This window comes from Carassius auratus, chromosome 26, assembly GCF_003368295.1.
Source record: "Carassius auratus strain Wakin chromosome 26, ASM336829v1, whole genome shotgun sequence".
Taxonomy (NCBI): domain Eukaryota; kingdom Metazoa; phylum Chordata; class Actinopteri; order Cypriniformes; family Cyprinidae; genus Carassius; species Carassius auratus.
The window spans coordinates 12041776-12067025 of record NC_039268.1 but is presented as its reverse complement, the minus strand read 5'-3'; the positions used below and the strand labels follow the sequence as shown (position 1 = coordinate 12067025).

The 25250-nt window shown below is 36.6% G+C and overlaps 1 protein-coding gene across 4 annotated transcripts in view; it reads right to left on the bottom strand.

The window, feature by feature from the left end:
• Window positions 1-23372, bottom strand: part of sdk1b (sidekick cell adhesion molecule 1b) — a 190938-nt gene extending 167566 nt beyond the window's left edge. For all 4 annotated transcript variants that reach the window (XM_026204260.1, XM_026204263.1, XM_026204262.1 and 1 more), the window contains exons 1-2: window positions 23142-23372; window positions 21517-22385 (exon numbers count right to left, since the gene is read on the bottom strand). In XM_026204260.1, the coding sequence (XP_026060045.1) occupies window positions 21517-22009 (493 nt within the window). In that variant the 5' untranslated portion in view covers window positions 22010-22385; window positions 23142-23372. The remainder of the gene's footprint in view (window positions 1-21516; window positions 22386-23141) is intronic.
• Between the last annotated feature and the right edge of the window lie 1878 nt (window positions 23373-25250).

Here is a 25250-nt window from a genome sequence, read left to right as displayed (position 1 = left end):
ATTAAAAAGCAGTCATCTAGCCAACCCTGTCATCAACCAGTTTAATTTGCTATGGGTACTAAGAAAAGGGATTGATGATGGCAGAGGCACCTTCATGCAACAATTATTTTATTAAGTTTGCTCACTTTCTATATTAATAATTAAAGTGCATGCTGGGTTGGGATTTTTGGATTCCAACTGAGATTTCTGGATCATACTCTGGAAATTTATATATGCCCCAATTTGTGTGTAAGTATATGACCATTTCAGTTTTGGTGTGGCTTATTTCTGTTGTGTTGTACCAGTTTTGTTGTGTTGTGGAGATTTTGTTGTGTTGTGCACTACTAAGCCACCGTACAAAACCACCTGGTGGAGAACAGTTTCAATCTACTTGAACATCTGTTCAGTGAGCATCATGTCAAAAGAACAAATAAGCATGTGGACCCAAAGACCCCTTCATACCTTGTTCAAACATACTTTCTCTCTCTCTCAAGACTCATATTTGGATAATGCACACTCCCAGTTGTTTGTGTGCTGACTGCAGAAGTGTTACCCCAACAGATGATGATTACAGGAAGCATCATTCCCAAGACAAATGCTTGCTGTGGGTTTTATTACAGTTTTAATGCGCTTTCTCCTCTTATGTTTTTTTTTTCAGTCCCTTTTATATTTTGTCAGACATCAAGCCCTTCTCCTCCCACACTTCAGCAGCACTATAAATATGGGCTAAAAATACAGAGCAGGAATTGTGCTAAACCAGTCAAGAAGACTAGGAACATTTTGTTGACCTATCCATAACATGCTGCTTTGGATATATGCATTAAAAATGATTAAATCAATACCACTAATCAATTAATAATCCAAAAATATTGACAATATTTATTAATTTATGTACTGATTCATGTCATGAATGTTATTGAAACACTGATGTCATATTCATGTTATTAATGTTAACAGTTACAATCACTTACATGACTTCTATGCTTAAAAAAAGATAAAATTTTTATCTGTTTGAACATATTTTACTGATAATAAGCAATTACATTTAAATGGGTTGTTTTGTTACTTGTCTGCTCAAACAATGACTTAACCAAAGATCAACAGATGTACATTCACAAGTATGTATTCATCCAAACAAAATAAAGTCTCACCCAAACAAACTTTATAGTTTTAAAAAATTCCAATCATTTTTTTTTTTAGATTTTATATAATGTGAAGCTGTTTTAACACAAATGACAAATTAATTTTTCATTTATTATAAATTATCTTCTCTCTTGGTTTTTCATCAAATTAATAAGATACAATTATCAAACTACCTTTCACTTGTAAATAATTTAGCCTAATTCAAATTTAAAAAGGGCATTACCAGTTACTGAATACAGAAATCACACACCACTGACAAACCATAATAGGAATAATTGTTTGTTAATTTATCATATATTATATTCCATTAATACTTAAAAATGCACATGTGACAAGCTTAAGCTAGTGCAACTAAACTTGATTCATGTTCCCTCTCTCTCATTTGTGTGTGTGTGTGTGTGTTGGGGATGAAAGAGGTCATTAGTGAAATCTTGGATTCTTAAGAGGATCTATGGCTTACGCTGAGAGCCTTTAATATTGGTGTGTACCTCAACCAAAAGTTGCACAATCAACCTCTCGGATCATCCTCTTATTTTTATCTGTTTTAATTCACCTACATACATTAACGGATCACATCCACAAGTGCTACCTAATAATCACAAAATACATGCACAAGCATGAGTGCACAACCAAATTGAATATGTAAAACCAAACCAAACATGACAAGCAAAAATCATCTTGTATGTACTGCAAGTGAGCTCTTGCGATGAAAGAAGGACAGAGATGTGGCATAAACAAATTAAAGCTATTGTAATTAGTGCAACACTGTAAACACTGATTACAATTAGATGCTCTGTAAACAAAGCACTTGCCTAATTACTTTACAGAGTCTGGAGGCTATGTGGCTCTGAGTGTGTTTTGTGATCACAAGCACAGACCGGGCAGGTAAGCAGAGTATAAGCTGTAAAACAGCTGATCTTGGTGACTCTTGGATTAGCTGGCAAAATGTGAATGGAATTTTGCCAGATTGAAATTTGTGAATATTTCATTGCACAGTTTGTGCTAGGAACATGAATGAGACGTGTGCGACTTGTTGAAGTGAGGAGTGTAATTAACTTTCAGAATGATCAGGTTTTAGAATTCCAGAGCCACACTGAATTGCACTGACGCTTTGTGTTTGTATCATCCAATTTCAATTTGTTTCTAACAACCACAAAATGTTAACTGATGGACTGAAGTTGTGTGGATTACTTGTAAATTATTGTGATGTTTTCATCAGCTCTTTGGACCCTCGTTCTGACGGCACCCATTCATTGCAGAGGAACAATTGGTGAACGAGTGCTGTAATCCAAAAGTTCTCCACTTATGGTCACAAAAAAAAATGATGACATGTGGTTGAATTTATTTTTATCAAACTATCTTAAAAATAATGGTGCTTCAAAAGGTTCTTCAAGCGATGCAATATAAGAACCATTTTTGGTTCCACAAAGAGCCATTCAGTCAATGGTTCTTTGAAGAACCATCTCATTCTTACCTTTTTATAATCTGAAGAACCTTCTTTCGCCACAAAGAACCTTTTGTGAAACAGAAAGGTTCTTCAGATTTTAAAGGTTCTTTATGGAACCATTTGGACAAAAAGGTTCTTCTATGGCATTGTGAAGCACCTTTATTTTTAAGAGTAAACTATTCTCATATGTACGTGTCACCACGTTCTAAAAGAAAAAATAAAAGGGCTGATAACACTGAATGCTTCAGATCATCAAGCTCACTTAAACAATAGTTGGCTGACACACTGTGGGACACCAAGTTCATCTTGTGAAAAAATGCTCATTACTAAGGTGCTAATTGGCTAGTTTTGATATCAAGGGATTCTACATCCCAAATGAATCTAGCTGACTCCTTTGGGCCACTTTCACAGCACCTGTGTGCATTTTCAGATAGCAAATTAATTAGCAGCCAGATCAAAGAGATTACATTTTAGGTTTTACTAACAGACAGCAGCAGTGTTCATAGACCTTTTATTGAAATGGCCAAAAAATTACAATTCAATTAACAAACTTTCTTTTTTCTTCCTTCTTAAATCAATAACAAATTTCCATCACTTAAAATAAATCAACCCCAGACAAAGTCCAAAGAAAATGAGAATGCAGAATTCTTCAGGAAAACCATTGACTTCCAATATTGAGTGAAATTGACATGTTTAACATTCCCTGTAAGCTCTCCGGAGAGCTGAACTAGAAGCACAGAGATGTCCTAGTTTGGAAGTTCTCAAAAACAAACACTTGGAGCGTCTCTGAAAGTTTCCCCCTCCCTTTCTCCCAATCAAGCTTTCCATGCAGGTTCCTGGGACCACAGCTACCATCAAAGCCCATCATAAAATTAGACTTCTAAGTTGATGGATAACACAGGAAATATTCAATCCAAACCAGGAGGAAAACTACTACATAATATTATAACTAAAAAAGGAAAAACAGTTACAGTTACATATATTAGTTTGCTTATTACTAAATAACTATGACTTATGACTAATATTCTAGTAATATACATGCTAATAAGCAACTAATAGATGTAACCATAAAATAAAGTGTTACCTAAAATTATATTTTCTTATACCAACATATCAGTGTTTGTTTTATTTTTTGCTAATTAAAAAATGGTTTACACAAAATTCGTCAAAACTGTTTAAAATGATTTACACTAACAAGATTATATTTTAAAATCTATAAAAAGTGTGAAATTGGCATTACATGCTCACGTCCAAGAGCAAAAATGTGAATAAAACTCTACTGGTATACATTAAATATCTCCATAAGCATGATTCTACTTCATATCTGCAGTAATACAGGTACTGTACATAAAATAATTTTATTCATACCACACAGAAGGCATATGAAGCAAATAAAATGCTTGACTGGACATGTACGTGTCCACCAGTGCAAGCAAACTGTACAATAAATACAATTCATACATTATCAGTAAGTCGCACACCTCATTTAACAAAAATGCTCTTTTTTGTCTAAAGAAACTTGCTTCTGTTGCTCACAGTGAAAGGACAGGAAAACATAGCCTATGCATGCGCTGGGACACTGGGACTCTAGACTGAAGTCTCAATGAATTAACCGCATATGATACATGAGTCTTACACTTCCTCATACAATGCAGCTGCCAATTCATTTCAAGCATAATCATGGAATGCATGTTCCAAATTGACACACATGTACGTGTGTATAAACCATCAAACACCACAAATTATCAAGAGTGCTCCCAGCTTGAGCATATGGTTAATTCATGAAGTGAAGCATGGTGAAAATGAATTCTGATTATCATTATTAGAGCAACACATGTTTATTTAATTGCATTTGTGAATAATAAGGCTGTTCACAAATTGGTCTGCATATAAGTATATGCTAATTACTAGAGAGGTAATACGACTAAACAGGTGCTTGAAAGACATAATAGGAAGTGTCTGTTTGTGTGTGTGTGTGTGTGTGTGTGTGTGTGTGTGCGAGATGGCACATCGAACAGCCATAAATATTAAGAAGGCACAAACGCAGACAAAAGGAGAGGACGAGTGTGAGGAAGCAAAATATTTTGTTTTATGAAAGCACAGGTGTGCTAGCTTCTATTATCTATTTAATATAATATTTTCCAAAGATATCAAATTTTAGCTGTATTTAATTCGACCCATAAGTCTTTTTGAATATTGTCTAGATAAATTCTTCTAAAACATAAATCTAACATCATGGAATCTTTTACACAACTGATTTGGGATACCTAATGGTGGTCCTCATGTGAAAAACACAAACTCACAATAAATTTCAATAGAGTCTGGCATTAGCGAGTTGCAAAGCTAACAAGTTAACATGTTAGTGATTCTTTTCAGTACATTATCACTGTGTAATTTTATTCTGAATTTCGCTCAATATCATCACAAAGCATTCTAGAAATGAAACAGGCCTATCTTTCTCATTACCTTGAAATGTTGTTTAGGTAGGCAACTTCACTGGGATTTGGAACAGAGCAATATTCCTGCTAATTTAAAGAGTCAATCTAATTTAACTGCTGACCTAACCTGAATTTTGTTGACAGAGTGCCAATAAACGCCTTGTTCTAAAGCCAAAAAGAAAATTTTACACCAGATGGCATTTATCTGTCTGTTCTCTAATTTACTTGAGAAGACGTTTCTTAAATCTTTAAAATGCATAGTTATTAGCCATCAAAAACAAGCGCTTCTATGTTTTGCTGTCTTCGGTTGACAGCCTTCATTAGCTTTCGATTCATATTCTGACAGGTTGACAGAAATAAACTAAAAACAGAAAAAAGTAATTAATGAGAGACAGATGAAACACATTTCAGTGGCATGAGAAAGTATAGCATGCAAGGAGAGAAAAAAAAATCACTGGTGGCGTTATGGGTATCATTTCCTATCTGACACATTACTGAAAAGAGTGTTTGTGTGGGTGCAAGCTAATGCTGTTAGCGCCTCAGTTTTTTATGCAAGTGAGGGCAAAAAGTTTAATTAACACACAATCAAATGTCACTGGTCTGACACAGCAATTATAACCATGGATCCGCAATAATTGATTTAATGAAGAAAGAGTGTGTGAAATGATCCAAGTTCAATTAATCTTTTTTCAAGAAATTGACAAATTATTGGATTTTTTTTGTCAGTATGTACTGTAGAAACAGTGTGTGTATACATCAGGAGCATTGCCTCTTCAGAAAACTGACATGAAAAATAATCCATAATGCAAAAAGAGATATATAGACAGACAGACAACATTACATGATGTGTGTGTTTCTCTGCACACTGTACATCTGCTAGATGGAGGGATGGGCGAGTGTGTGGTTGTCTATAAGCCAAAGAGGCATTCACACATAGTGCTGGGTCTAGTGGGTCTTTCTTTCACTCTCTCCATTTTACACACACTCTCTCTCTCTCACACAGACACACACACACACACACACACAATAAAAATATGTTTTGAAATGGAACCAATGGACTGATTATAGCCATCTGAGACATCATCAAGATTTCAAAAACATGAATAAACATGCATGAGCTCCCACAGATTAAAGAGTACCTGTTTGGGCAAGACTGATATTGAAATGTCTGGCACATCACATGGAGAAGACTTGGATGCTCAATTCAGCATGAAACTGTGTGTGCAACTCATTTACTTTCATAATGCAATATATTTCTTTCATATTTTTATTTAAAACATGATCGTCAACTCGAAAAACAGAATACCACAGTTGCCCCAAATAATGCATAAATAACTGATATTTGGCTACAGAATAAACTTATTTACAGTCTAGGTAATAAATAAAAAATAATAATAATAACCCCAAAAGGAAAGTAATTTCAGAGGCGGCACAAGTTATTACATTTTGCTGAAATATTATGAAGCTTTTTTGGGGGGAAAAACATGAATTATGCATAATACAACTAAAAACAAGCATTTAGAAAATAACATGGAAATGTTGATTTCATGATGACTTATAAATTCTGCTGACTAATAATTAAATGACATATATTTTAAATATAAAGTCTTTTTTTCACTCCGTGTCCTATACCCTTGAGAATATTATTCAGGTTATTAATTTAATTCAATTACTTACTCAGCAGTATTAAAGCAATAAACTATGCAATAAATCAATTACTAAATCAATAAATTAAACAACTGATTTCAAAGGCACTTTCAAGTAGGCTTTTGAAAGTATATGTCTGAAAACAATAATGAGAGCAATAAGTTTGTGTGTGTTTTCTTTCATTTTAAGAGGTCAGTTACAATCAAGGTGACCTATTTCTAACGGTTCTCTGAACAATTAAGCCATGAAGCAACTAAGAAACAAGGTGATATCTGGAGTGCAATCTAGAGAAAACAGCACACTGAATACGTGACCAATTTATTTATGAGCACAGGCACAAATTGTTCAATTTAAATGTAACCTGTTCAATAAAATGACAAGTTTATAGCTAGATGTTTATAGCATTTCTCACAGTGTAAGTGCATTACATAATTCTTTGTATGACACATTTAAACATGTTGTTGATTGAATTCCAGGCTATATGCATTTTCCCCGCCAGAGTTGTCCATGTATCATATGGGCGCTCATTGATGAGGAAGGCTTGCTGTCATACGAGCCATTTTATAGGCTGTTACAAGCTATCATTTCTTGAAAGAGCTAACAAAATACACATGAAACATATTTAAAGAGCTTTCTTCTTGTCTACCTTACTAATAAAAATAAAATAAAATAAATAATTCAAAAAAATGCTTAGACCAGCAAGAATTTCCATGTTGGACCTGGCTGGTTTAAGGTGGTTACAGCTGCTTTGGTGCTGATCATTGCTGTTATCAAGCAAAAAGCACATTTCAAGGAAGGCTAGCTAACCATGGGAATTGATTTGGTTAAGTTAGTTAAAGTTTTAGGCTAGTTCACCCAAAAATGTAGCATGACTATGTCAGACTTCGTACTTCCGCTCAATTTCAGTTTGCTTCTGTACTCAGCCTGAGATAGCAAACCATCTCCCAGTTTTCCTCCAGCACCAAACCAGCTGGCAAATCAACGAACAGAGGGAGGACCAAGAGCCGTGACGTAGACACTAAACTAAGCGTAAGCGCTGAATTCAAGATTGTAGTTTAGGGAAATGAAAAACGACAGTGGACATGGAGACACGGGATGCTATTCGCTCTGTTGTGGAGAATATTCCTGGCATTTACCAACTGAAGCCCGAACAAGAAGAGTGTTTGTTTCACATTTTTAATGGAGGTGATGTTGTGGCCCTACTTCCGACAGGTTTAGGGAAAAGTTTAATTTATCAACTGTTACCGATCATCAGCAAGAAACTGGGGAGGCAAAAAGTCTGGCAAGGCGATAATTGTGTCCCCCTTGGTTGCTCTCATACAGGATCAGGTTAAAGAGGCAGCAAAACTTGCTGGATGGTTTTGTTTTCGCACAATACCTCTGTTTACAGTGGAAGTTTGAGGTGTCTGAGCCAGCGCATAAGGGCCGTTTCATAGTCAACGCATCTGTACGCATACGCCTCCCCGAGGTTACGCATCGTTACGCTTCGGCCGCCATTATGCGTCGGTGCGTAGCCAAATGTGTCGTCCTAGTTTTTGATACGCGACGTGCCTATTGACGCAATACTATGCGTTGTCGGTGGGGGCGACATTGCAAGTATTGTATATTAATTCAAGTATAATGTGTTTACAGAAGAAGAAGGTTTTAATACAATGGCGGGCGAAGAGGAAAAATTATGCGAACTTATACGTATTCATCCACATTTATACGATAGTTCATCAGCAACAGAATACACTCCTCTTCAGTTGCCATTGTGATCTGAATATCACGCGACGCCACGTTGCTTGCTCGCGTTTCTCGCGTTGACTATGAAACGGCCCTAACACACGTCATGACCAAACGTTATGTGATTGGCTTATGGGTACACCAATGATTTTAAACTTCAGACAAGAGCCCCCCCCCCCACGAGAAATTAAACATTTGTAAATTATTTCCTTCCAGGCTCTGTCTATGAAGGAAAGCTATTTTGCTATTACCAGGTTACCAAAAATGAGCATCCTTTCTTTTTTGTCCACCAACTGAAAGTCCATGCAACCAAAACTTTCATGCATTAAAAGTACAAAACGATACAGTGGATGTAATCTACACTCTTAAAAATAACGTTTCTTCATTGGCATCGATGGTTCCATGAAGAATCTTTAAAATCCATGGAACCTTTTTGTTCTTTATATGGCTAAAATGTCCTTCCATACTACATTCTTTTTGGAACCCAGAATGGTGCTTCTGACATCACTGTGAAATCCCCCATATAAAACCTTTATTTTAAGAGAGTACATGAATTGAGAGGCTTAATCCAAGATAAACAGGTTAACACCTTAAAGGTTTGCATTGACATGAGAGTGAATAAATTCAGAAAAACATTTTCGGGGTCAACTAACCCTTTAAAATCCAGTTGCTGTAGCATTGAAACACATCATTAGCTAGTCACCAGCTATGTTAGTCTTTTCAGTAGCGTATATACTATACCATGCTAACATGAAAATACTGCTAAGTATTTTGGGAAATAGCAGAGGTAAGAGTCATTGACTAGCGTTTAGTACTAACACATTGATTCACAATGTGGGATTGAATTTGTCTACATTTATTTACATTTATTCATTAGAAGTATCTTTTATCCAAAGCAACTTCCAAATTGTACTATCATCTCTCTAATATCACTGTCACACTGCCAAAACCCCCAAAACAATGAATTATTACTAGTTTTGACTACAGTTTGAGCCTCAGCATGTGGTATTTGTAACTTTCATAACAACCCACCGCTTTTCATTCAAGCAACATTTTGCTATTCAAAACGGACCTGTCTTTATTGAAGGACATTTCAAACAAGTTGAATTTAGTCAATTTATTGTACAGAGACTGTTTCACAGCACATAGCAAAAGAAAGTGTTTATCTGAAGGTCAGTCGGTTAATTTTTTAAGATCGATTTTCTGCTTTAAACCAACTAGTGACAATGGAAATCCAAACCAAAAATAGCAAAAACAAAAATAAAAATAACAAAACCCTCCAAAACAACTTTCTATCACTCTCAATCAATGTTTGAGAACTTGAACAAATTGCTTTAAATGTTCTAAAAATATTTAAAAACTAAACTCACAGCAATACAAAGCGATTAAACAGCTGAATTAATTACTTTATAACGACCCGACCCAGAAAACTAATTTTCGGAGGAGTAATTTGTTTTCAGCGGATACCAATTAAGCATTGATTGTGCATATTAAGGTCTACGCTTCATCCATTATGCCAGTATCAGTCACCAGCAGACAGACACACACAAACACAGAGCCCTCAACTTTATCCCTTCTCATATAGTTTACTATAAAAGCAAGCCTGTATTGAACCTACACAATGTGCTACTGTTTAGAATCAGTGTCTACAATGTCTGAGCTGCTCAGTTTTTCATAAAATTGGTCCATACATTTCTAAGACTTCCGGAGTCAAATAATAGCTTTGTTTAATAAACAGACCAAACAGAAACATGTTTCTCAAATCTAAGACTTTCATGTATTCCATTTAAAACAAACACTTTCACACATCAAATACTTTAATAACTTAAATCAGCATTCTTAAACAATCCCTTTTATCCTAAGATTTGAACAAATAATCGTCATGCTACCAAACATTGAAATGTCGGCCAAACAGAGCAATGTTGAAAGTAGACACAAAAATCTACCTACGAAGCGGCTTAGAGTTACACATTAAACTGAGTTATGAAAAAGAAGTTTACTGCTCAAAAAAAAAAAGACACACAATGGCCCTCATTCATGAAATATTCATCTGTAAACTGTCATATTTAATTCAGCGCAACTATTTACGCTCTGCTTGTGTTTCATGAGGCCAAGTGAAGTCAAAGTTTACTTTTCAAAGTTTATTCATCAAAACAAACTCCTGTAGCGGGGATTTTTTCTCTAATCCTTTAATGTGGTTGGAGGTTTGTTAGATTTAAGTCTATGCAATACAGTAAATAATATTACATTTCCATTCCAGTGACATACTGTTTACAGCGGTATTGTGTTTAGCCCTTGTGCTTAGAATAAAGTGTGACTCATTGCTGAATATATTCACCATAAAGTAACTGCTGATTTGTGGCCCCATTGCTTGAATCTTCTCACTTCTATTAGCCGAAAAGTGGGCCAGGTTTCTCATAGACAACTGTCACAGTGTTCAAAGAAAATCCACCATGAACATCTATGAGAAATATGCTATTAAAGTGAAAGATAACTGAGAATGATCGCCTTTGGAGTCATTCTCTTACCGACTTACTCCAAAGCACGTTGCCCACAGCGGATCTTTGGCTGCATGGTCATTTGTACAACATGCTGCACTCTCCCATTTGCTCCAGAAAATGTACAAATGATATCAAGATGCCACAATAGACCACATCAGAAGTTCTGAAGCAACTTGTGTAGGGACTCGATTTTCAAAACTATGTTTCCACTGCAAACAAACCATTTAGATCTTTGGCTGTTAGATGACGGGCCGATCACTGCAAAGCAAACAGATCCAAATGAACTTTTTTTTTTGAAAGGGATGAAAAGGTAAACAAATCAGGGAAAATAAATTAATCTGTGCACACTAAACTTTCAAAGAAAACTGAATAAATAAACAGTATGAAAACACACTGGCAGTCTTTTATGTGAAAACTCAAAGCTGCTAAGGTGACAGTTTGTGATTTGATTAAATGAGCAATATTTGAATCCCTTTTAAAATAATAAGACATATGCATACCTAAGACAACATGCCAGCTGAATTCTATATTAATGCATCTAATACAAAGTATTATTATGATTATGATTTGTATCACTAGGTGAAAGAGTTATTTATTGGTTCTACTTTGTGTCGTGCCTAGCAAAACCCTTTCTTCATGCTTAATCTTACTGTGTAAACACACCCAGCAGGTTGACTGGAAACATCTGTGAGGTTTACAAAAGACATCTTGAAACGCTTCTTTCAAATTCGAGCTATCCTGCAAGACAATAGGGCTTCATAAACACAATCTAGCCAGATTCTCTTTTTTAAGTTACTTCAGAAACCTATTCAGGAGATAGGAAATGTTCACATTTTAATATTAACAATCATGGAAATGTATCGCACAGGATTGTAAGCTGCTATCCTCACCACATGTTGTTTCATAAAGGTGTACATGAGTGTATCCATTGAAACATGTAAAACAATATTTCAGTCCAATAAATTGGAGCTCACCAAGACAGAGGAACAACTCTCTACCTCCTCCTCGACCTCATTTTCTGTCTTTCTTTATTTGTGCCATTTACACGGATGTAACCTGACACAGCACACCCAAGTGCTTCATTCATTGCTGTACCCAGGTGACTGTCTTACAGATTGTAGAGTTTGCTGTAACTACATGATCTAACATCCTCAACAGGAATTTACCACGACTGTGGATTTGTTCCAACATTTAGCAAGCTGCCTACCTACAGCGATTGAAGGCACAATAATGTGCCACAAAAATGTGACCAAATATATTCAAAGTGTCCATAAATTACACATTTTATTCAATAATGTAAATATTAAAAAAAAAATGTTTTGTTTGTTTTTATGTCCAATTTCCATTTTTGATATGCATTTTAAACTTATTACACTGCATGTTTGCCAAATGCTCAGTTTTCCTGTTTAGTTGTTACGCGGTTTGAGGATTTGACATTTTGCACAATTTTGATCTGAATGTAAGTATTTTGACAAAGCAAAACAGCCAAACTTGCTAGTCAAAACAGGCAAGACATATTGCAATATTTAGGTAAACAGACAAGCCAGTAGCTTAAATAATGTTAGTGAAATCACTGTATGATATCATGCTACTGTAATTTCATACGTAGGCCTATTATTCATAGTAACAAAATGCAATACATTTCAGCTAAGACAGGACAGGTTTTAGGGGGTTGCTTGGATAATATAAATGCATGTTCTCTGTATGCATTCATTTCACCCAAGCAACCCCCTAAAGTCTAGCATGTATACGCTGATATGTATTGCAGTTTGTTGCTTTGAAAATATTAGAATATATATTTCAATGATGATGTTGACTTCCTCTAGATTGTTGTTTGTTTCAATGGTTATGAAATTAAACTTTAAAATTAAACATTTTAAATGCTGCTTTTTACATTATACAATAGAACCTCAATTGCAACCTACAGTGCAACTGAGAAAATGCACTGAACTGCTTTTTGGGCTAGCTACTTGGAATTGGTCATGAAGACCTGGCAACCAGGAAACATGCCAATGCCGAACTCTATTAAACTCAGTCTTTTGTATTTTGTATTTTATAATACAACATCAAATTTTACGACATTACAAAATCAACTATATAATTTAACTATATACAATAAAACTATATAAATAAATGTGTACGTCTTGAGTGACCTATCCTATGAAGGCAGCAGACAGTGAGGCGACCCACTGTTTTAACACCTTATATTTGTCTTCTAAACACTAGCAGTAAGTAAAAGACATGGCTGCCTGAGTTAATTTCTTCATTGAATGAACAGAACTATATGTGGACCACCATGCAGAGATGTTAAAACACTGCAGTCAGATGTTCACAAGTGACTTTCTTAGTTCTGACTGGAGATTATAATTGAGGGGAAGGTAGTTATTGTTGTCAGACAAACTAGTGGTTGTCTATTGTTTGTTCTGGAGTTGTAAGTGCATTTCTCTGGGTGAAAGTGCCCGCTAAATGACTTAATGTAAATATAAATTTCAACCGAATCAGAGACGGGGAGTGTGGAAGTGGTGTGGTGTTTATTGTAATGCTTTTAGTCCCATGCTAGCAATGTTGGCCATAGCGCATGTTCAATGGAGGAAAATTAAGATAAACAGCCTCTATTTTGAAGCTTTCTCTAAACCACCGGGGCCTCTAATGCATGCCTAATGTGTGTTTGTGTTTTTGGGAGAGATGAAATCTGTATCTTGCTACTTAAAATGTAAAAAAAAAAAAACATGTTGAAAAATATGTTTGTCACTCATTCTTATGCTTTGGACTAATATTTGGAGAAAACTCAATCATGAGAATATTATATTTCCAAAAACAGTTGGCAGTTAAATGCGCAAATGTTCTCTTTTTCCTATTCTTGATCGCCAGATGGTTTTCTGTAAGTTAAACTCTAACAGTTTTCTCTCCGAAACACGCACACATAAATCCACATCTCTATATGCATCAGCTGATTTTAATCAAATTAGACCATTTATTTCTTTAAAAAATAAATTGTTTTACAGACACAATGCAGCAAGTCTATAGTGTACACATTTTCTGCTGGAAAGAGATGAACTCATTACACAATTAAATATCCTTCTCTTGCCCTCTACAACCATCATGCAATAAAGAATTAATAGGCTTTGTAACATATTTATGGTTTGTTTGTACCCAATAAATGTTTACAATTATGACTAAATTCATTCTTGAATACAAATACTCCCCAATGTCACGTGATACGGAGACTAGATTTCAGTTCTAGGACAACCAAGTGATGAGTTCAGTAGGCCAGTCTGTCTTATCCAATCTTAAAACAAAAGAAAAAAGAAAGCGAAAAAAATGAATAGAGTTTTCAAAGAACTATGGTTCTAACCAAACAAATAAACAGTTACCGTATTTTTCGGACTATAAGTCGCACCTGAGTATAAGTCGCATCAGTCCAAACATACGTCATGATGAGGAAAAAAACATATATAAGTCGCACTGGACAATAAATCACATTTATTTAGAAACAAGAGAAAGCGCGAGAGGGCGCTATATGTTTTCAGTGTAGACTACAAGAGGACTGAGCAGCATAGAGCGCCCTCTCGCGGCTGGAGACGGTAATGTTTTCTCTTGGTTCAGGTCTCTTAGTTCATTTCTCTTGGTTCATGTCAAATTAATTTCTAATAAATAAGTTGCACCTGACTATAAGTCGCAGGACCAGCCAAACTATTAAAAAAAGTGCGACTTATAGTCCGGAAAATACGGTAATTCAAAACTGAAACTTCTATCAAGCTACATTCACCCTCACGTCACTGCCCTAAATATAACACAAATTTCCAAAGCACATTACCACTGCTTCTTTCTATACAATGAAAGCATACAGAGACTTGTTCCACTTTTTGTTCCAGACTTTAACATAATAAGATATAAAAGTGCTAAATAATTGTGTATTTTAAAGGAACAGTAATTTAAGTTATTTGTCTTGCCATCTACTGTGATGGCAAAAAAAAAAAGTGCATTCTTATATTCAAAAAAGGTGCACCACAGTAAGTTACGGGAGACACATTGACCTTTACCATTTGCCGTCACTAACGTCAAACCTGGCAGAACATGGCATTTGGTATGTGGAAATGTTTGTGTCCATTTCATTCGGTCCAACCCTGCAAGGAATCTCTTGGTCACAAATCCCTTGCCCCTGACAACTGCTACAAGGACAAACAGAGAAGACAGCTACAGTATGCACATACAACCCTTACTGAAGTAATAACCAGAAGATGTTATAAGACTCTGACACCATGGCACAGCAATACCAGCGACAGAGCAAAATGTAACAGATGAACAGATGTCTGTTCCAAAGCTAGTAAAATAACTTCATAGAAAAGACAATCCCAGAATATAATAGTGTTAATATTTAATTAATATTTTTAACAGCATTTTAATACCAATATTTATAATAGCAGAAATGGAAATCTTTTGTAAATAATACATCTTTACTGTTAGTACTGATCAATTTAATCCAACTTATTAAATAAATAGTATACTTATTGAAACATACATTAGTTTTCTCTTATGTAAATGAAATGAATAGTTTTGCCCATTATTTGAGCATACTGTACCATGTATTTTTAGGCACATTAAATAATCATACTGTTAGCTTAGCAGCTTGCTAATGTCAAACTCTCGTGAAATCAGTTAGATCAATCACGTCAAGTCAATTTGTGCAAACTTTTACATCTTTTTAAATCAGTCACTTTCGAGGTTTCATGATATGATGCTGACTGAAGGCAGTAGCCTATGAAGGCAGTAAGAAGTAAGTTATGGATCATAGCTCTGACTTCCACATGCCTAATTACTTTTTTTTTTTTTTTTTTTAAACCTTGGTTTACTGTCCACACTGTGGCTGAAACCTCTGACACCTGTAATAAGAATTGTAACCACTGAAATATTGATCAGAATCACCCTGCCTTCTTTTTAATCATAAAAGAATGTGTTTATCTTTGGGTACTTTGTTATTGGCTGTGTCAGTCGTGTCGTGTAAACATAAATCTGTGAGCAACTTTGAAATCACGCATCTCTTTCAATTAATTAAGTAAACTTTGATGCTGGTTATAGCACTTTAGGTCCTCGGTTTTAAAAAGCTAGAGAAAAACTCATCTTTTAGAAACGAGCACAGGTCACATTTCATCATAGTCAAATACCAGTTTCATTTCTCCATATTTGGAGCAAATATTTACAGGCCTCTCCTATCCCAATCATCAGAGACCTTGACTCTGAGAACAGAGACAATAAAACACTTCATTTGCGTATCAGCGTTTATCTAACTGTGTAAAGTGACATGTCAGTTTGCCCTAAATTTATTTTTAATTAATTTTTAATTAATAAGCTTCCAGTTCAAGTAGTGCGTGGCACTGAAATAATTCCAATTCAGATAATAAACTACAGCAGTTCTCGTGGACTAATCCTGCATAACTGATAAACTCACTCGATGACACGCAGAAATTGAAAAGATGTTAATATGGCACTTGTACAGTCCTGCATAATATGAAACATGGCCTTCTAGGCTTCCAGAAGCCAATGAATGGTACTATGCACAGATTACGAGGTACCACTCAAATTCAAAGGCAAAGTAAAAACTTCAACATGTAATACTCAATAACAAAGATGTAATAATATCACTTATGAATGCTGAAGAAAAAAAATCTATTGGTGTCAAAGCTGATTAGTGAAGATGGAAAGGCCTCCATCCAAAAGCCAGTGCTTTGACTCAAATTAAGTGCTACAGGCATCAACAAGACAAACAGAAAGAAAGAAATAAAGAAAGAAAGAAGAGACAGCTAAAACCGATTTCAGAGAGGAGGACAGAAACAATGAGGGAATTAAAGAAAGGGTTTCACATGTAAATTCAAATCAAAATTGCTTGGTGTGAAAATGTTCTTATGTTGTCTGGCTTTGATCTCATTCTAAATAAGATTCATTACTGTCATGCCGATAAATGTGCTAACTTTTGGATGTAGAGAGAAAGTGGGGGTGGAAAGACAGGACGCAGAGCATGTCTTGTGAATGTAATGATCGCCTGATAATACTTAAGTGCGGAAGGCAGATGTGTTCAGACAGGCAGAGCGAATTAAATCCAAGTGTTTATTGCCAAGCATTTCCTCAAAGCTCTTTAATTCTTCGCAGTGAATACGAGCAGTTATATTGTTGTTCATAATAGACCACCTGTCGGCAAACTATCAAAGTTATTTTTTCCCAATCATTCAAGATGATTACTATAATGAAATGTAGTTAGCAATAAACCAATTAAATCACTTTGTTTACTACTGAAATTAAGATGTCTATACTCATTTGGCCACTTTAGAATAAAACAGACACAAAGGCTTTGGTTAATGACACAGTCTGGGTCACGACTGGGGGAGGAACGGGTCTACAGACAATACAAGCAAACAATAAAGGTACAATGGCTTTTGGGGCCTAATACTAACGTTGCACTCATGCGTAAACACACACACAGTCACACAACAAGCCACTTCAAAATTGTCTAAGGGTGACAGTGTGAGAAATGTTGGGCAACACATGGTAAAAGAAGGTAAATGAGCAGAGGAACAATGCAGAAAGAGGGCCAAGACAGGCTAGATGTAAATTAGAACCAAAACATTTGCACTCATTTAGTATACTCTCAAATACCCTTTCCAATTCAGCAAACCCCATAGTCATTCACTTGTCCATTATGTAAGAAAATGCACAAAATCAGAACATGCTGAAATGGTTAAAGGTACAAAATGGTTAAACCCCTTGTCCAAATTCCCACACTTGCAGTCTTTGCACTTGACCACTTGACTACTCGTATGAGGTATTTCCTGTATTTGTCCCAAGTGTTCAAGTGAGGATGAAGTGTTTATATAATTTTTTAATTACCTGATGTGTTCACAGACAGGGCTTAGACTAAGCCAGGATCAGGCCATAGTTCAATTAGGACATTTAAGTAATTTTTCGTAACGTGCCTTAGAAAACACATTACTGGTGTGCATCTTGAGCCAAAACAAAGGCACTTATATATCTTAAGATCAGTCAGTGCTAGTTTCTTTCAGTTGACACAGCTAAGATTTACATTTTACTCTGGGACTAGGCTTAATCCTTGTCTGCAAAACTGGGGGTTAGCGTCATAAATACTTTGCATTTTAAAATCAACTTTTCAATGTCTGTTCAGTAGTCCCTATGACAATTTAATTTGTATTACTTCTAATTAAGTGATTAAAAGCAGTTGCAAATGTTGTACAAAATAAATAGCCACTACTCTTTGCACCAATAAAATGTGCAACATTTCTACCAAATTATATGTTTATATTATATTATATATTATCTAATTACTATATTAATATTTAACTTTCATTGGAAAGGTTTCTGTGACCTCTACCAAAATCTTGAAAAAAATCTCAATTTATTGCAAAACATGATGAATGATGGGATACACGAAGTCTGGAATAGCGCTCCAGAGCGGTATTCGAGGTAGTGTGGATTTATTTATATTATATTATATATTATTGCTTTAAGGGCACTGTACTTTCGTGTTTTGTGCAATTACTTCCTGTCGCGGGCACACACACTATCAACAGGCTAAGACAGCAAGTGTTGATATTTGGACAAGGCATGAGTCTTTGGGAATTTTGCGCCAACAGTGTCTAATTGATGATGTTATTCGCCAACTTGTCGAGGTTTCACTCATATCTGTAGCACAAACTGTGTAGGATGAGCTATGTGTTTGTTTGAATCATAATAATAGTACTCTTTAATAAACACTACTAATGGGTCTTGATTTACTTCGACTTGATAAACAACCAGCTTGGCCATAGAGTCAAGCGTAGAGGATTTGTTTATATTTATGGCAACTGTGTTTCATTAAGAGTTGGAAGGCAGTACGGTGTTTTGAGTGTGCCAGTGGGAGCATGGCAGGGGATTGTGGGAAGGGCACAGTACGTACTGGAGTGTGGCACTGGGTGTAATTCTGAGCAGTTCTTATTCAGCCCCTGCAGGAGTTTGTCATCCGGGATCAAAAGCCCATCTGACCAGAGCAGCACAGAGAGATGCTTCAGACACAAGGAGCAATTTTCATGCTGTGCCGACCCTGCCAGGGCCCGCGCACACGGACACGCGCGCACATAGACAAGCAATCACATCAATCTTGATTTCATTTTATCATGCCTACACTCTCTTTCTCTCCTGAGTTTTGCCTCCTGCCATCATTATGTTCTCCTCCACTCCACTTTCCCCCTTCTTTTCCTCTGCTTTAGATAACGCACAGGCTTTTCTTTTCTTTTTGATTTGATAGACATCCCTGTGACCCTAAAACTGTCTCTTGTGATGGATGTGAAGGAAGAGCATGGTAAAGAGATGCCAGTGCTCTCCTCTGTAGAGATCTACCCATCCAAAACTACCTCCCATCCCATTTCTTCCTCTTTTTTTATTTCTGCACTGCTTCCTCCTTTTCACGCTCCACTCCTCTTTAACATCTGCACCCTCTCTGCTTGTTTCAGCCCACATATTTTCTCTAATCCCATCTCTCTCGCACCTCTCTTCTTCATCTGATTCTCTGAGGGACCTCAGTGGCACATCAAGATGTCAGAGCTTTCTAATGCAAACATTCATCACTGATGTGCATTGAGAGCGTACACACAGAAAGGCACTCAGCGACTGACATGCCTGGCAAAAGTCATAAATACAGAGAGCGCAGCCAAACGACTTGGGACGTTGTGTGACAGTTCTCAAAAGTTTTTGCTTTTGGGACTGAAGTATTTTAAAAAATATGTTTAGGAATAAAGGAAAACCCACAAAGCCACCTGTTGATGCATGCTGTATGTACAGCAGCACTTTTCATTCACTATGAATTTATCATTGGTCTTTTTTAGAGAATAAAATGGAAGGAAATACCATTTCCTACCTTGTATTATTAACAGCTTCATGACAGGAAGAAACCAGCTCTAATTGCATTGCATGAAAGAGAACGAGTCTCACGGGTTTCCCACAAATTCTGACCGATGAACTTCCAGAACTACTGTATGTCTCCTATTAGTCAATACTTGGGATAACGGCATAATTCACTGCAAAAGAGCACTTTCTTGCATATTAAATGCTTCAGATTTTCAGTGACATTTAATAATATGAAAAAAAAAAATTAATTGCAGTTCCATTCTCAGATCAACCGATCTTAAACAAGGCAATGCTTATAATTTTTATTATTATTTAATTATTTAAACTTCAAATTTGTGTTATTTCAGGTAAGATATCATAATGGTTTCCACCTTCATCTATAATAGGCTCTGAATTCTTTCCATGAGCAGAACCTGAGAATGATTCAGAAGTTATGCATACGTTGAACTTTTTCTTGCAAGTGGCCTGCTTCTAAATATAACTTTTGAATAACAAATGTTCAATTTCTTCAAAAGTGAAGCTTTGAATGATGAGACACAAATCACTGAGGGATTTCAGGTTTAAAAAGAATAAACTTGATTAGGGAAAACGGATGGCTGCACTGCATGTGATCAGACTAGTATGATGCTTCGCAAAACAGGATGACTCCGTTTCTGCCATTTGCCTGACGGGATGTGATCAATAACCTTCTGACCTTCTTAAGGTTGGGGTTTGGGCCACATCCAAAGCCACAGCAAGACCTTGACATTAACACAGGGAGAAAGCTGAGTCTGCAAGCACGCAGAGACAGTGAGAGAGGGAAAAAGTGTCAGCCACCAATGCTAAAGAAGAGTCACAGGAGTGGGTGTTCTTGTAAACTGTTTTGAGTCAAATGCATTCATGTGTCTGCATTAATGCAACCACCAAAAGAGAGACGGATTTCACAGCCCCAACACTGAAAAGCCCACAGCATCTCCATGCCAAATGCGTTTTACACGGTGAGGCGTTGCTTGCAATACAATCATACTTTTCAATCTTTTAATCTTGCTGCCATTTTAAAGACTGAAATGCTCCCACGTGTTGCACGCTAAATCTGTGCTCTGCTTTAAAACATCCTAATTCAATCAGTAACACCCCCCACCCCTGAAAAACAGCCTGCTGGGTACAAGAGCGACCCAGCTGGCACCGTATGCAGTCTACAGCCTGATGAAGCCGATTCCAGTCAAGGCTTAACTGAATTCTGCTCTGAATCATAATTCTGAATCACAGAGTGTGCCAGCATCCTTTCCTTCACACCCTTTCTCTTTCACACGCACGCACTTCGTAAATTCATGCATCCTGCTCCCTCTGCTTGTCAGTTTGATGCTCAGTCAATATGACGTGTGTGTGACCTGAGAAAATGTGCATGTTGACAGCATATGACCTTTACCGCTTTTGTTGAGACACACACACACAGGCACGATCACCCACCCCTCTCTCTCCATGTCCCTCATTCTGTCTGTTCATCTCTCTGTCCCCCCTTTCCTCTCTGTCCCTTCTTTTCTATTTCAGGTTTTCTAATACCCTGAAGAGCACTAAATGTTCACCTCGTCTTTAAAACTCAGACAGTTTTATACATGCATTTATGCATGCAATAGCATCATTATAATCCACTTGAACAAACCTGGAACTTGTTAAAATATTTACTTGTCTAAATAAGTTTTTAAATCTCGGATAAATTAAAAGTCACACAAACTCGTTTTATGATAAACAACTCGAAACTTACCTTGAGCGCGCAACATGTGGGTATTCCAGAGGAACACAAAGGCAAAAATCCAACCCCACATCCCGCACTTCGCTTTCCCAGCCATCACCTTCTGTGTATTTCCTTGGCGGTGAATAATCCCTTTAACTTTGCCCTTGGTAAGCGGGCTCTCACCCCCGGTAAAGCTGGAATCTATAACCTCGGCAGATGTGGAGGTTTGTGAGAAAAGCCTGAAGTGCGCGCTCCGCTCCGCCGCATTTACGAGGCGATCCTCATTCATCCCACACGCGAGAGAGTTCAGCTCCGAGTCCGCGACTTTCCCGGTCGCTTTACTTTCATGTCTCAAGGCTTTCGGGAAGCTCTCACCCTCGTCAGCGCATTTAGTAGTGACAAAAATGAGACTTTCAAACCAAAAGGACCAAGTCTCCGTACGCTGCTCCAAAATTAACGACACGCTCCGCGAATAACCCTTCACTAATCGCGTGCCGCTGTTCTGTGTCCCGAAACGGCTCATGTTGTTTCAGTAGGTATTGATTCCAGTTAAGTATTAATACGTTTGAGTGTACAGGATTTAATTTATCCGCTTAGAGCGCCAATATCTCCTGTAAAGCCACGTTGTTTTGACGTATTCGCAGTTGGATTATCTACCGGATCATTTCGAGCATTTTCACGGCATTCAGCGACTCCTGAAGAATCCCTTACAATCCATATCGGTGCTCATTAGATGTGCCTTTATCCGTTTGGAGCAGTTTGCGGGAAATGTTGCTCTAGGCTATTAATCTAGTTAAGTGTAAAGTTACACATAAGACTTGTTGTATCCGACAGGTTAAGCAAGACGCAAAAGGAACTAAAGGACGTCCAGTATAAATTCCTCGTAAACGAAAAAACCCCTGTGAACAGAAAAGCAGACGTCATAAGTGAGTGCAAATTACGAGTGGTGTAATATGAAGAAAATCTTCTGAGGAGATAATAAATCAGATAATAGGCTACATTTCTTGGAAAATGTGTGTTTTGGGAATAATAGGTATTGTCCTAACGTTACTTCCAAAAACTTAAATAGGCTAACAAAACAAACCTAAAATGTTGTAGGCAGGCTATCACGGTTTTTATTTTTTTTTATTTTTTTCATAACCAGTCAGCTACTTTGATTAAGTCAAAATATTTACTTGCAAATCAGTAAGTTAGTCAAATTAATTCAGTACCTGAATGGTCCATAATGGTTTTGATTCAATAAAAACGGGCATAAAATAATTTGCCCAGTGGCGCTGCATGTCTATGATTCACAAAAAAGAGCCGACTCTTAAGAGTCGCTCCTTTGGGAATCGGATTACGCTGGATGCGCGCCGTGTTTTTGATTCACTAAAAAGAATCATTTTTCGAGCTTCAGGAGCGGGGTGTTTGTAAATTGTGAGACAGGACTGTCAAGAGCATTTTAAAGCAGTATAATATCAGAATACAAGTTCTAGAACCATCAGTGCAAATGAATATATATATATATATGTATGTATAAGGACCATTTCCAAACCCTAACTGTAAACATAGCTCTTTCGACGGTTAAGCTCCATTCCAGTAGTTAATCCTTAAGTGTTCGGTTTTGCAGTGAGTCGATGTAAATGATATGTGTAAAGTTAAATGAAAGTCCTCACCTAACGTTCTTGTGGTGTGGTTTGGCTGAATGAATTCATCAGAGAGCTGAGCTCTGTGGCGGTCACCGAACACCTGCTGCCCGGACCGAGGATAAAAAGAAACTTGCAACAAAGCTCCTGTCAGGCAATTCAAAATTTAGTCGGACGCAAGTAAAACTGCCACTTCTTTAAAAGGTCTTTGAATAAGCGGCTCGAGTTTCTCCTCTCTGGAATAATAATTTGTACAGAGCTGAATTTGAAGTTGAATTCAGCGTCCCACCCGCTCCGCCCTGCTGAGCGCTGATTGGTTCCCTCATCTGCACACTACAGCCTATTTTTATGGAGAGCACGTGGAAAAGGAGAAGCTTCTGAAACACGGTGCCATGCGCCCCCAATCAGACAGGAACATTTATGCTGGAAAGTCAAACATGAAAAGTTTTCAGATCTCCTTTTAGAAAGTTTAAGTCTCAGAAAGTTTTTTTGTTATTACGTAATAAATACTGCTTTTATAAAGGGTGCAAAAGTATTTATTTTACACACGTTGTTCCAATCCTGAATTATTTTCTTAAACCAGGGGGAAAACAGTACTAAATTTAAAAGTGAATATGAATATCGATATGAAAAAATAAGAGAGGTTTGAGTGTCAAGAGCAATGTGCTAATATTGAGCCAGCATTAGGATTCTTATTAAGAACACTTTGTTTGCCTTAAATGAGACACAGATAATTAAAACTATCTTAAATTATCTGAGATTGTAAATCAGATTCAGGGTCTATTCAGGATTGCATATACGGTCATAACAGGATGACACTGGATGAAATGAATATTGGAATTATGGCATTGATCGTTTTTCAAATAAATTTACTTTAAGACAGGTTGACAATATTATTCAAAGTTGTTTAATGGCATTTGCAATTAAATTTTTAATAATTTTACCTGGAAAGCCACTAGGGTGTACAGAAAGGATATTTAATGTAATTTTTTATCAATAACATTACAATTTTCTTCCGTGTTAGTCAACACAACTCCATTAAGCACATTTTTTTAAAAAGGCATCAAGATGTTTATTAGCTTCTAAAAACTATGCAATTTCGGTTCACATTGTTATGTCAAAGGACAGCAGCTCCCTAAAATTATTCTCTTCCAAACATAAGGCCATAAACTGTACAGAAGTAGCTTCTGTTGAAAAGCTAATGAAAGTCAGGTGGCCATGGCAATTGACCAGTGGTTTGGGGCTGCGCTTGCTCCCATCACTGAGAGCAGTTCCTTCATTTCTCAGTGGCGAAATGTGTTAATACTCTGGCCTCTGCCTGTGCTGGTCATTCCTTGGTTTCTATTAAGTATGTAATTGGAACAACTAATTCCAAAACCAATTTGATTTGCAATTACATCCATCCCCATTCAAGGGCACTATTCATTTAAAGCCTGTCTTACTCAAACAGCGATAGTGGACTGACATGAGGACACAGGTGTGCGCGCACACACACAGATACCAATCTTCTGCTCTGCCTTGAATTAAATGTTCCCCAAGCCACATTTCTTAATGTGTTTTTTCCCATACATAAATGGTTTTCCCTCACTCCATGTCAGAGGTACTTGTTAAATCCAGAAAAAAAAATGAGTTTAGCCAACCAAGACCTGTTAAAGGAACAGTTCACCTACAATTGAAAATACTGTCATCATTTAGTCACCCTCTTGTCAGTCCAACTTGTATGATTTTGTTGCTTCTAGGGAACACACACACACACACATACACACAAAAATTAATTAAAGTTAAGTTGAACTATTTAAAATGTACTTACAATGAATGAGGCTGAAACATTTAACATTCAAAATGGATGCATTCGTATTCTATATGCTGTATTCCAAGAAGATGAAGAGACTCTATAATAATTTAAAGGGATAGTTCACCCAAAAATGAAAATTCTGTCATTAATTACACATGGTCATGTCCTTCAAAACCTGTAAGACTTTCATTCATTTCTGGAACACGAATTAAAGGGATACACCACCCCAAAATGAAAATCAGAATTTTATGAATATTGTTAAAAATATAATTAATCAGTTGCAGATTTTATAACCTCTTCATGTGTTATAAGCTGCTAAAAATATCAACATAAACAATGAGCAC